The 14884-nt window shown below is 37.8% G+C and overlaps 1 protein-coding gene across 1 annotated transcript in view; it reads right to left on the reverse strand.

Annotated features, from left to right (window-relative positions):
• DNAAF11 (dynein axonemal assembly factor 11) overlaps positions 1–14884 on the reverse strand; it is a 33956-nt gene that overhangs the window by 3787 nt on the left and 15285 nt on the right. The window contains exons 9-11 of the mRNA XM_075705505.1: positions 14769–14838; positions 13830–13925; positions 6896–6981 (exon numbers count right to left, since the gene is read on the reverse strand). Coding sequence (XP_075561620.1) covers positions 6896–6981; positions 13830–13925; positions 14769–14838 — 252 coding nt within the window. The remainder of the gene's footprint in view (positions 1–6895; positions 6982–13829; positions 13926–14768; positions 14839–14884) is intronic.

The following is a 14884-nucleotide window of genomic DNA, read 5'->3' on the forward strand; positions in this document are numbered from 1 at the left end:
GCTGAGAGAGCTGGGGTTGTTCAGCCTGGAGAACAGAAGGCTGCAGGGAGACCATATTGCAGCCTTTCAATACTTAAAGGGGGCTTTTAAGAAAGATGGGGACAGACTTTTTAGTAGGGGCTGTTGCAATAGGTCAGGGGTAATGGTTTTAAACTAAAAGAGGGTAGATTTAGGCTAAATATAAGGAAGAAATTTTTTACAATGAGGGTGGTGAAGCACTGGAACAGGTTGCCCAGAGAGGTAATGGAAGCCCCATCCCTGGAAACATTCAAGGTCAGGTTGGATGGGGCTCTGAGCAACCTGATCTACTGGAAGATGTCCCTGCTCATTGCAGGGGGGTTGGGCTAGATGGCCTTCAAAGGTCCCTTCCAACCCTAACTGTTCTATGACTCTATGATTCCACGATTCCAAAGGGAGCACACACTGTCTGGAATCTTAATATAATCACTAACCACTAATCTGAAGTACCTCAGAAAAAGCTAAAAAAGCATAAATATGAAAATGAATTACCCTCAGCCTTTGCTTCTGTCACATGGTTGAAAAGATTTTCCTTTATTTGAAGTATTTTTAATTAGTAGTGGTATTTTACATTTTTTAACAGCTCTAAATTTGTACAAATTGCCAGTCATGAAAATACAATAAACTCTATGGAATTTGCATAGCTTATTTCTTAGTAGCGGAATAAACTTCAATACACCAGAAATTAATTAACACTGAGTGTTATATGTAACAATCCACATCAACAAGCTATGAAAGGATTATACGCATCAGTCATTCTCAAAATTTAATCAGCACGTGTTATCTAGAAGTATCAATTAGCAACAGACAATAGGAAAGACTGATAATCAAGCACAGGTGATTTTTTTCCAGAAAGGAAGTGGGGTTTTATGTACTTATGTGCACATGATCAAATACTCTATACTTGTTTAGTAATGCTTCACAGTGCTATTTCAACTACCATGATACAAGTATTTGGCTGACGACAAGACTCAGTTATGCTGAAGTCAGTGCAGCTACGACATATAGATCTGCTGAGAATCTGCTCCTCTCATCATGTAATGTATGCAAAAAAAGGCTGGGTATCAATAATGTCAAGACAAACCACCTGAAAATTTTTGGAAGAAAGAACAAGTTTTAGGTCATCTAAACATTTTTTCCATGTAATTCTACCTAGCAGAAGAAAAATAATCTTGTTGCTGAATCTATTCCATGAGCAACAGTAAGACAATAGTGATGAGAACAACAATACTTGCAGGACCAGCTACAGCACATGTCTGGAAATCTCAGTGTTTGCAAATGATTTCAATTTCAGGTTTAAAAAAAAAAATGAAGTTCACAGTTTTTGGCACTGCTGTGTGCTACTGAGTGTTCTCTACTCAAAGGAAAATTATGATCTAAAGATTAGAGTACCATACAAAAGTAAATAGTACTGGATTAAATCCTTTCTTTTTTCCTGGTATTTTTTTTTTTCCCTTAGAAAGGCTATTTCTATCTCCACATAGTTCAATAATGCTTTTAAAAAAGAAAATTAAAAGACTCCACAATAAAGTCAGTCCTTCCATTTTGCATAACTATAGCAGCCTGCTGAACAATCTGGTGTGTGACAGAGCACTTATCTGATAATATGATATTTTTTTGATAATTTACACTTTTTTTCACACAGTTCTTAATCCCCATATTTGATATTTTAATGATTTGACAGTTACATTCCCCTGTTTCAACTTCTGAATTTCAATAAAATTCAGATTGCTAAAGATTTCTCATACATTTGATCCAGAATATACCGGTTTTGACATATGATTGAAAGTTTCCTTTCTGGCATCAGGATTTCCAAAGATATTTACAAGTCACAACCAACAGCTTTGGAGAGGCACTTTTTCCAGTCTTCTAAATTGTGAATGAAACAGCACAGAAGTCATTATCATCTTAGAAAAAGTACTAATAAAACCTTTTCATGAATAAGAAAAGTGATAAAGTGAATTATATCTTATTTGAGCGCTTTGAGAAAGACAAGTCTTTATTTATGTTTGTTAAAAACTGATGGTGAATGTGTGACACTTGCCATACTCTGGTCTCAACTTTTGAAAATACAGGCTTAGAAAAATCTACTAGGTAATCTAAGCAAATAATCATGGGTTTATAAATACTTGGAATATTAATACCTCTTTCATTGCATACAAGGCCTTTCAAATCTCCCTACATAGTTGTAATCTGAAATGAAGCTATAACCTGAGTCTTCAGATCAGTGGATCATTGGGAAGATATGAATACACAATGGCTAGTAGAATCAAATTCATTTTTTCAAGGACTAAACTACAATCAAGAAGAACTAATACATTACTGGTAAAAAGTTCTGATAAATAAAAGGCTGATGACATCTAGGTCATTCTGTTCTAAAAGACAAATACATCTCACAAATAGGATTCATCAAACTGAGAATGTATAAAATACTAGCATTCAAGTTTCTAAAAGTTAGACAGAAAATCACTGTGACATTTTCAACTTCACTGTTCCATCCCTTACCTTGTTTTGCACAATCACTTAAAGATACCAAATTTCAAATTGACCTTGTCCATTAGCAAGAAATATGCTCCAATACCTGCCATATGCAAATTGAACCTGAATTTCTAGGTCTGGCCGTAATAGCATCTTATTTTCACTCCTTGATTAACCCAGAAAAATAAAAAGCACTGTTAAATTTGTCAGTCAAAGCTGAGTCCCTAATGTTTAAGCATTAGGGAAGCTTACACTGAAAACACACTTTATTCTAACGAGGTGTTAAGACTTTGTTTAAAAAGTTATGGAATGTTACAAAGAGACTTTAAAGTACATCTCTGCCTTCAGTCTTTTGTCCTTGTCACATTGGTGCTCCATTCCTTTGCCTCTTCAAATTAATCCATTCTCTGGCTGTATTTCTCAAGCTCTCTATATAAAGATCTACAGTAAAAAAAAACAAAGAAAAAGGTCTCTCTCATGTATTCCTATGTATCTTTCTTTACTGGAGGAATTCAAGTGTGCGTATATTTACATTTAGAGACATTTTGAGTTTTATTTCTTTTTTTTTTCTTTCTTTTCCACCATGTTAAAGGAAGAATAGTCTAAAGCTGAGGGTATGAGACAAGGATTATTGACTTTATGTAACTGTTACTCTTCTAGTACGACTTCAGAAAAGACAGTTCCTACCTACATCTGAATTTCACCTATGCAGCTGTGGTGAACTCAACTTCTGTACCTCACAGATGAATTGTGAGGCCAGTTACAGCAAAGACTGGCATACTCAGCTACTACATTAATAGAGGCCTTGTAATAAATCAATCAGTCAAATTCCTCCTATAGAAACTTGTCTCTTTGAGGGTTTGAAACACAGTTTTGTATACAGTCAGAGAATAAATCTCTCTTACGTGGCAGAAGTAATGATAGTATCATCATGTAATCTAGCTAACGAGTTAAAGAGATTTAAAGCGCTACATTATATCTTAGCAGATTGTATGTCTGACAGCATTTAGCTAAGACATCTGTAGCTGTCAAGTGTAATCACTGTAATGAATGTTCTTCTGTAATCTAAGAGAAAACTATTCAGCAAATTTTTAACATCTGCCTAGTCAGCAACTTTTGAACTAAAGAGGTCAAAGCTTACTATTTTTAGTAAGAACTGTAATGCAAAACACTTTTTTCCTACTTCTACTTTTGTGATATATATTCCTGTAACATTTTAACAGTAGAATTTGTATTTTTCCTTCAAAATCTGCAGTAAGCATATTCATAATTACTTAAAACTGCATTGAAATCAAACACAAATTCTTGGAGTTTTGCTATGCCATGGAGTATCTTTAGTTCATCAGCTAGCAGGAAAGGGGACCATTTCACATTATTACTTCCATTACTTCCATGTTCACATTATTATTTCTATTTAAATGTTTACTGTGTAGCCAAAGCTAAAGGCACACAGAGGATTCTAAGGAGATATATATTCCTAATCCACAAGTTGCCAGCTCTTCTGCTGGTTGGCAGAATCTATTTGGAACAGAGATAATGTCAGTTATCTAACGAAGGAAGATCTAGTTTTATCCCGGAAAAAAGCTAAGACATTTCTTTTAACTGGTTTCTTTTAATGTAGCTAAAGCTTTCGCTGTACTTCTGTGGGAAAGAATAATTCCTTTTGCAAAGCAGTATCATAGAACAGCATCATAGAACAGTTAGGGTTGGAAGGGACCTTTGAAGGCCATCTAGTCCAATCCCCCTGTAATAAGCAGGGACATCTTCCAGTAGATCAGGTTGCTCAGAGCCCCATCCAACCTGACCTTGAATGTTTCCAGGGATGGGGCTTCCATTACCTCTCTGGGCAACCTGTTCCAGTGCTTCACCACCCTCATTGTAAAAAATTTCTTCCTTATATCTAGTCTAAATCTGCCCTCTTTTAGTTTGAAACTATTACCCCCTGACCTATTGCAACAGCCCCTACTAAAAAGTCTGTCCCCATCTTTCTTAAAAGCCCCCTTTAAGTATTGAAAGGCTGCAATGTGGTCTCCCTGCAGCCTTCTGTTCTCCAGGCTGAACAACCCCAGCTCTCTCAGCCTTCCCTCATAGCAGAGGTGTTCCATCTCTCTGACCACTTTGTGGCCCTCCTCTGGACCCGCTCCAGCAGGTCCATGTCTTTGCTGTGCTGAGGGCTCCAGAGCTGGACACAGTACTCCAGGTGGGGTCTCACCAGAGCAGAGTCAAGAGGCAGAATCACCTCCCTCGACCTGCTGGCCACGCTTCTTTTGATGCAGCCCAGGATACGGTTGGCTTTCTGGGCTGCAAGCACACATTGTGTTCAAAAAACGGGTAGATGTGGCACTTCGGGATATGGTTTAGTCTAGTCTACCCTTGATTGGTTTAGGTGGGCTTGGTAGTGTAGGTTAATGGTTGGACTGGATGATCTTAAAGGTCTTTTCCAACCTAGACGATTCTATGATTCTATGATTCTATGATTGCCGGCTCATGTCCAGCTTTTCATCCACCAGTACCCCCAAGTCCTTCTCTGCAGGGCTGCTCTCAATCCCTTCATCCCCCAACTTGTATTGATATTGGGGGTTGCCCCAACCCAGGTGCAGGACCTTGCACTTGGCCTTGTTGAACCTCATGAGGATCACTTGGGTCCACCTCTCCAGCTTGTCTAGGTCCCTCTGGATGCCATCCTGTCCCACAGGTGTGTCAACTGCACCACTCAGCTTGGTGTCGTCATGTCATTGATGAAGATATTAGACAGTACTGGTCCTAGTATGGACCTCTGAGGGACACCACTTGTCACCGGTTTCATCTGGACATTGAGTCATTGATCCCTACCCTCTGGATGCGACCATCCAACCAATTCCTCATCCACCAAACAGTCCACCCATCAAATCCAATTTAGAGGGAAGGATGTTGTGGGGGACCATGTCAAAGGCCTTACAGAAGTCCAGATAGATAACACCCATAGCTCTTCCCTTGTCCACTGATGCAGTCACTCCATCATAAAAGGCCACTAGGTTGGTCAGGCAGGACTTGCCCTTGGTGAAGCCATGCTGGCTGTCTCCAGTCAGCTCCCTGTCCTCCACATGGCTTAGCATAGCTTCTAGGAGGACCTGTTCCATGATCTTCCCAGGCACAGAGGTGAGGCTGACAGGTCGGTGGTTCCCAGGGTCCTCCTTCCTTCCCTTTTTAAAAATGGGCACAACATTCCCCTTCTTCCAGTCAGCAGGGACTTCACCTGACTATCATGACTTTTCAAATATCATGGTAAGTAAGTATTTGGCTTGGACCTTTTAAAAATATTCGAAAAACTCAGTAATCAAGATGTTTCACTATTGTAATCACTGCTGCCTAAGGAAAGGGTGCAGTGCTTGTGGCATATTAGGAATCTCAACAAATTCTTGCAGTCACCCTACCATCTTCTCATTATGCAGGTCATTCAAGAACAGAAGTCACAACTGATCTTTATTAAAAATAGGAAATAAGAAGCAGAATTAATGACAACTGACTCTTGCAGAGCCATCTTGCCAGTGTCCTAAAAATTGACACCAAGACAACATGATCCATAATGCTATTTTTTACCAACTGCTTACCCTTTCCTTCAGCACGCACCACAATGAAATGAAAAAACAAAACAAATGCAACACTTCAAATATAAATAGATAAATGGCTTAACATCTTTGTTGTTATTGTATCTTATTCTGGTATGAATACCATTGCCTATAGCAAGAGGAAAAGGAAAGATTAGAAGATATATCATAGTATTTGTACTTAGGCCAAGTGTCCATCAACCCTAGTGTCTATCTACAGCACCAGCAATGGCTAGTAACACTTGCTAAGAGGAAAAACAAAAAAGAGTGCATCACTGATATTTGCGTGCTTCTGGCAGTCATTAACGGCAAGATTTCAAGAGCTGAAGTTTACATCACATTTAACAGGATGGATCTATGTTATAAAACCTTACAGAATTGCTTTTTTAACCTGTTTATTAGTGCAGTAGCTCAACCTGTGTACCAGCAAGCAAATACATTCATGAGAGAGATTCAAAATCATTGCTTTCTAAATGGTTTTCAGACTTGGGTTACATAGCAAGGAGCTCTGCAGAGGCAATTCTCAGTAGGTGATTTAGTTTTAGTATATACCAGTTTAATAATCTGAATGAGCTGATGGAACAAAACTGATGGGCAGAAATAAGTGCTTTTTTGGCTCTGCTATTGGAGCAGGTCACTTTATAAACAGCACCAGACAGGCCATTAGTCTAAAGCTTTTAGACATAGTTTTACTCTATACAAATCAATATTTTCATACTTTCAGCAACAACATAATAAGAAGCATATATTCTGGCATGTGAATAACAAACAAACAAAAAATAAAACTAATACAAAAGGAAAAAAGGAATTACCTTCTTGCATTTTTTTGCAGTGTATTGCAGTCAGAATCTTTAATTGAAGTTGATACATTTTGCTTAGCCAGGATTATTTCTTTAGCCTAAAATAAAAATAGACAGAAAAATAAGTCTCATAAAAGTTGGTATTTATGCTCACAAGCATTTAAATAAACCCTCAAAAATAGAAAAATTAAGAGAGTCTGAATAAATTTTCCCTTGTGACATTTACTCTTTCTGTTAGGTTTTAACATTTCACTCAGCACAACACACATGCATAAGGCAATTTTAACCAAATGGTCTGAATGGAATTACATTCAAATATATATATATATATATATATGAGTATATATATAAAAGAGTATTTAAATATATATATATTTGTATTTAAATATATGCTGTCTTGTTTAGCACCCTGTTAATAATGCACATTACTGATTTTCTCCATAGCTAACTAACTGGTTCATGATGTGCGTTCCACTTGCATTTCAGTTCTGTTGTCCATGTGCTAGTTCAGAATTTTTTTTTAAAGAAACTGCTGCAGTCTGGACTTCTCCTCACTCTTTATAAAAGGTGTGAGTCACCACAAACTCCCTCAGCTCCTTTGCTAAAACAGAATCTTAAATTCAAAGTCCAAGTGAATTCCTCTTCTCAAAGAAAACACGTCCATCACCATTTTTTGGAAGACATGTTATTGGCAAAAGGGTATCTCAGGGCAAAAGGGTATCTCTTTCCCTTCTTAGCAACATCATGGGAGAGGGACACTTTAAGCATTTGAAAAGAAGGAGAACAGGAACACACAGTTTGTTTTATTGACTATTTCTTAGTGCAATTCATTTGAAAGTAGTCTGTTCCAGATACCCAGTAAATCTAAAGTCTCCATTCTAAAATCTGCAAGAAATAAGACGGAGCCTGTAGCTTCTGTCGTTCATTTCTGAAATTCATTGTGAAGGGGCTGATCCCCTCTGATTTAGTATATTCTGTTTCTTTGGACCTTCCCTCTGTTCTCAGGAGGCCCTCTAGTGTTCTGTTCTTTTAACAATAATTTATTCCTTTGATCCCGTTGAGACTAATGTTCCTTACTTTGCCCTCAGAGCACATCATCAAGGATGGCGAGGAAACTTGCTGATTCTGCAATCAACAGAAAAGGCTTCCTTGATAAGAAGCGATCCTGGAACTTAGGGAAGGGATAGGATTTGCCTACTAGAACATCTACTATCAATTATTGAGTATTATTTGACCTAAAAGCTCTTTTGCTCAAAAGGTGCCCTCCTACCTCTGTTCAAGAAAAAAATTAGGTGATACTCTCTAATTTTTCTTGGTTTTGAAACACAACTCCATATGCAACAATGGCATTTAAGCTTCATCAAGCCAGTAGTTGACTGTCCATCTCTTAGTGACATTGATCAAGTGAGGATAACTGTTCTGGAAAAAAGAACTGCCATAACTTCAACTGTGGCCAAATATAAAACTTTGGGCTCAGTAGAAAGATAACTGTATGAAATTTAAAGCCTGTGATATACAGGAAGACAGACTAAATGAATATGATGAAGCTTTCTGAAAGTGATTCTATGAAACTATTGCTAATATTTGCATTAACCAGAAAACAGAAAGGAGAGCTCTTTTAAGATCATCATCTGAGAATTCTAGAAATGGATGTGTTAAACAGAATCTGGAATGTATTTGAGAAAACAGAATTAGTATTTTTAAGTTGAGTCATCTTTTCAGTCCACATTTTTTTCCTACAGTGGCTTTCTTCTTCTACAACAGGAATTCCACTGAGTAACAGTTTCCCTGAGAGACATTTATTCTAAAGGATGAACAGATTTCTAGGGTTCCACAGCTGTATGTCTCCACATGCCTTTGACGGTAATGAAATATTACTGCATTTACCTAGATAAGTGAGAATTACATAATGAAATTCTATCAAATAATCTTTACATTGACATGCATAACATATACCACTCCTATTTTTAAATTAATTAAGGAATCTAAGTCTCATTGATCTTTAAGTTTCTAAACGCTTTTGAAGGCCTAGGCAATAAAAAGCTGACAGAACTCATTTGTGACTGCTTATATAATAAAGAATTAATCAAAAAGTCCAAATTCTGCTCTCTGATTCACTAAAATAAAAAAAAGTGAAGTTTTAAAACATGACACAGAATGTCTCAGAACCCTAAAGAAAACCTGCTTGCTAATAACACTGTTTTTTGATGCTGTTTCTCAGACATTAATTAAAATGTTACTGATGTAATCTACTAATGACATTTTACAAAATCACTGATTTAATATGCCCATTTTGGTCAAAGTCAAAGTCAATTAAAGAAACTCTCAGTTTTTAGTTTTTCTGCATCATCTGCAAAGATGACATTGACAGAGCATAGAGGTTCCAAGTTTGAAAAGCTTCATGTCACAAACATTTTTCCCAGAAAATCAAGCATGTACAATGTAGTCGCTATCAACTCTTTACTCATGCAAAATCTCTGTAGAGATGATTATTACAGTATAAACACTACACTTCAAAAGTGTCGATATATATATATTATTTCACTGAATGCTGTATCCTTCAGTTTGTTTTGATGACCTTCCAAAAAATGTTGGTAGACACTGCCTTAGAAAGACACCCATTCTGCAGTGATTTGCTGTGCAGTAAATAGTACATTCAAGAAAAATATTTCCAGAAAAGAAGGTGAAAATTGTTTGCTTTCTTTTACTTCATGTGGAATTTACTTTCTCCAACATCTGTGGTATGGCAAGGTCATTGGAGAGGCAAGGAAAGAGGTTTTGTTTTTCATTTTAAAGGCTGGGGAACTATGAACAGGCTGCAAGATGAATGGTGAAAGGCTTAGTAACCTGATCAGAAACTCACTAAAGCAAGTGAAAAACACTTACTGAATTCAGTTAGCTTTCTGTTCTGTTACTGAGAAGAGAGATATGTTTTCAGGATAGTATTGCAAGGAGCATAATATAGGAGACTATTTTTAGGTTAATAGCATTTTTAACATTTCAGTTACCTAAGGAACATGCTAGGCCATTTATCTAGTTGCAAATAAACAATTATAATAAAAATAAAATTATCAGGAACAAAAAGGTTAAATATAGTGCAATATAGTCATTAGGCTTGTCTTATCACTGATACAGCCTGAAAGAAGTTGCATGAACTCTGTTCTTCCTATTATCTTACTAAAAGGAATTCATATTAAGTTGATGATACCATATTAGTATTCCAAACATTGTTGATAACCTGAGCCATAATGTTCTGGAAGAAAAATATCTATTGGCCTTCCAGTTGTTGCTAATCTTTATTCATTATACTTTGCTTCCTAGATTACATCCTATTAATACTAATAAAATTTGTATGGATAGAGAGCATCTGAAAAGGATATATATTCCAAAAATATAGCTTGTGCACTCTAATTCAGTCCTGGGGGAAGGGAACAGATTCTGTGACTGTAATACAGAACACAGAACAATAGGTTTGCACCTGCTACGTGCAATTGCTGCGAAGTAGCACAAATCCATCTTTGGTCAGCAAATCCATGAAGTTCATAGGATGACAGATTCACAGAATAGTTGACGTTGGAAGGGACCTGTGGAGGTCATCTGGTCCAATCCTCCTGCTCAAACAGGGCCACCTACAGCCAGTTACCCAGGACCATGTCCAGATGGCTTTGGAATATCGCCAGGGATTGGAGACCACAACCTCCCTGGGTAATCTGTGCCAGTGCCCAGGCACCCTCACAGTAAAAAAGTGCTTCCTGATGTTCAGAGAGAACCTCCTGTGTTTCAATCTGTGCCCGTTGCCTGTGGTCCTGTTACTGGGCACCACTGCAAAGAGCCTGGCTCCATCCTGCTATGCACCCTCCCTTCAGCTATCTATGTACATTGATAAGATCCCCCTGAGCCTTCTCTTCTCCAGGCTGAACAGTCCCAGCTCTCTCAGCCTTTCCTCATAGGAGAGATGCTCCAGTCCTTTCATCATCTTTGTGGCCCTTTGCTGGATTCTCTCCAATATGTCCACGTCTCTCTTGTAATGGGGAGCCCAGCACTGGACACAGTACTCCAAGTGTGTCTCACCAGTGCTGAACAGAGGGGAAGGACTGCCTCCCTCAACCTGCTGGCAACACTCCTAATCCAGCCCAGGATACAATTAGCCTCCTTTGGCAGAAGAGGTCATTGCTGGCTTATGTTCAACTTGGTGTCCACCAAGACTCCCAGGTCCTTTTCTGCAAAGCTGCAACTTTTTTGATCCATTGACAATGAAGATATTAGACCATGCAGCATTCCATTCATGCATATCTTTCTGTGTCCCAGCTACATCAGTAGTTTTTAACCAAACCACAGCAAAGCTCAGAACATTAACTCAGTTATTCTATAGAACTTCTCACATCTCACATGTATCTGTGAATCATGACATTCTGAGATGAAACTGGCTCCAGACCCTCAGGCTAGGTAAAATATGTAGGTGTAGCTAAAATATCAAGGTAGGTGATATGTAGGTGAAATATAGAGTTAATAATGGAATAAAGGCAGTTCTCAATCACAATATGAAGAGATAATATTCATTTTGCTGATTTAGGTATGACTTTCTAGGCAGGCAGCAGATTTGAACATATCCAGAGACTCTGAAATATTTACATTTTCTAAGGCACTGATCATCCACAAAGAGACTAGCAAGACATGAGTAATAATGGCAAGTTATGGGATAGAAAATTGATAGTACTTAAAATATCCAAAAGACAAGTAAATAGTAAACAAAACTGTTCAGAAACATTTGAAAATTACATTATCCAAAATGGCAAATGTCAAGGCCTCAGTTTGAAAGAAATAAATTTAGGAAAGCATAAATTCCCATATGAGTGAATTTTGAACATTAACAAAATATGGATCTTAACCAAATGAGTAAAATTTTCAGCATTCATCAAGCTCCTGGTGAAACTGCATGCTTGATGCTAGAGTGACAGTTTGTGATTTAATGAGAGGCTGTCCGTGTAGGGAAAGACAGATGGTATGGGACTGGAGCATAGAAGAAAACATAGAAGGTATAGAACCACAAGTGGGAAAAGCCAAAAGCTGAAAAATAAATTTTTAGTTACAGCTACTAGTTGCATAGTCTTAGAATTAAATCAGAGCACACAGAGAAAGAAATGACCCCGAATAGCAGCTGAAGGTTCCTCCTTCAAAAGAAAATGCTGTAACTGATATATCCTGTCAGAGTCATATGGAGCACCATGTCCCGGTACTCCTACACAGCAAAGAAACTTACTAGAGGCCAGAACGGTAAGGCTAGAGCATCAAGAATTTTTTTTCCTATAACTACCCTGGGGCAGGGTTACCCTATTTCTGAAAGCCAAAAATATATGATGTAGTCCTAGAGGCCTTAGAAGTAGCCCAACCCTCCAAAGGCATAATGGCAGAAGAGCAAGATGCTAAAGTTGATTAACCTCTCCCACAGCTCCCTGAACCCCATCATATAATCCATTCTCATCTCCAGAACTCTACCTTCCTAAAACTTCCAGCTCCCTCTCTGCTCCAAGCCCTTCAGTCCATCTCTGCTTTTCCTGCAGGTCCAAGAACCCAGTCTTGTACCAGATGACATCAGGTCCCACCTTAAATGCCTTCCTGTTTCTGCTGCCATCCCACCCATTATGCCCCAAATTTGAAGATACCTCTGCCACTCAGATTTCCTCTGCCCTTTGTCCTCTATTCTGGTTCACACTGCTGCATCTTCCCTCTATTTAAGCTGTAATGCCTCTAAACTTCCACTGTCTGCTGGCTGTCCACCCATTACCTCTCTCACTGCCTACTTCAATAAGGCAAGTTGACCTCCATGTCTTCGACTGTTCCTCATTACTGGTCGTTCCTTCTCTATTCTCTGGTTTTTTTCAGATGTGTGGGAATGGGTAGGAGATGGCCCAATTCCACCTTTGATTCTACCTTATCTACGCATTATGTCATCCCACAAATCACAATACCACTTATGTATCCAGGGTACAAGCTACAGTTACTGAAACCATAGGAAGGCACACAGTGGAGAGGAAATAAAGTGGACATACCTATCAGTTTGCTCTCATTTACACTGCAAGAACTGGGGTGGGCAGGGAAGAGAGAGAATACAAAAAACACTTTAAGTCAATTTGCTTTTACTTGCCAGCAGAACTCTCAATTGATTTGAATCCTGATCAGCATGACACCATACAGGCAAACATCAGAGCACAGGGGAGATAGGAGAGCACAGTTAGGAATACTAGGGGAATATGACTTCTACCCAGGCTTCTTTAAGTACTAGGGACTGCTGTGCAGCATTTTTCAATTGAAACACCTTGTTGCCACAACCCTCTTACTCTGTGATTACATACTTTGTACAGCTGGTCAGTGGATCCTTTTCAGCCAGGGAGAGCATGAAGGGAAAGTGAATTAAGCAGCTCTTGTTCTGATCACCTGAGACATGAGAGCAGTACATCATCCCTGTCCTTGAACAAAAATGTAATCTTCATACATGTGTGTACCACACAAATTTTGAAAAAATTTATTTGTTTTTATTATTTCACAGGTGGAAGAAGAAAGTAGGTAATTTTTTTATTTTCAGTTATTAAAAAAATCCATCTTCTTACACATTTGCACAATACTGCATGTTTTGCAGAGTTTTATATGTGAAAAGAGTTTCATATATAAAAAGCTGGTTTTGTTGGAAAGAAAGGAAATACAAATAGTTCTATTAATACTGACTTTCATAATGTTCCTTTAAAGGGATCTTAAATCCTAAGGTTTGGCTCTATGATTAAATTGTCTTTCTGAAATGTTCCTTCTTTGGAAAATATGTCCCGATGAGAAAGGCTAGACTGAATAAATTTAGCTAGCCAAATGCTACCTGTAACTCAGAAACATTCCCAAAGCACTCACAACACTTTAGGTATCTTTGTATGATGGCTCCTCAGATTATTTTACATACCTTTGGCATGCTGACAACTAAATGACCCGTTGTTTGTGATCTTTTAGCAGAGCTGCTGTCTGGCTTCACTTCCTCAGGGAGCACAAGCTGAAAAGGCTACGAGAAAATATGGGATTGAAGTATATCATGCTAAAATACATCTGGGTTTTTTTTTGACCTGGACAGAACACATGCAGAAACATCACTATCACATCCTTTGATCTTAAGGACAGTATAGGTCTAAATCCTCTCATTTTATAGGTAGTATTACTAATCCTAATAAATGACTAGCATGCTAAACAGCTTTTACTTACAAGTATAGTCATATGTATATTCTTGAATTGCTGTCATTCCTGAAGTGACATTTCTAAAGAAGGTTATAAAATGATGCTTGACTTGTGTTAGCAATTAAATGAGAAAGATTATCCAGTCTATTTTAGACATAAAGTAATTCAGAAATTTTGTTTATGCAGTTGCTACAGTCAAAAATAAGGATTTTGGTTTACTATTTAAGTACTCTGAATTTTTAAAAAATTGATGATAAAATTAAAACCACTGAGAAGTGAAAAAACCTGAATGTATTCTTAAATGCCCTTTCAAAAGGATATACATCCATTTGTTTCTGTCAGCTATAAATTCCAGGTTGTGAAATTGCTAAATTCTAGCCTAGGGCAACTAGCAAGCTCTCTTCTTAAGTGAATTATGATACACTGTGGGAGGGGAATAAGAAGAGAGAAGGAGAAAAAATGGGAGTGAAATATCATTACAGGCTTTGCATGTCTTCTGGTTAGGACTTCCACAGTTTATGTGTGGTCCAAAATAATGCAAGTATGAAAGAATGTTTCTTCTGCATAGGTGTGCACGGCTGGTAACTCATAAAAGTCAGATCCAGAGCCCACTGAATAACTATGGTAAGCACTAACTCTTGATTTGGAATAAATTTAATATGAAAACACTAACCTTTCCCTTCACCAGTACTCGTATGTAAGTTGGCTGGACATCAACATCAAGCAGAGAAGTGTCCAAATGTCTTCAGAATAAAATATAAATAAATTAATCAATCTACAATATAGTCC

Source organism: Pelecanus crispus, chromosome 2 (genome assembly GCF_030463565.1).
Source record: "Pelecanus crispus isolate bPelCri1 chromosome 2, bPelCri1.pri, whole genome shotgun sequence".
NCBI lineage: Eukaryota > Metazoa > Chordata > Aves > Pelecaniformes > Pelecanidae > Pelecanus > Pelecanus crispus.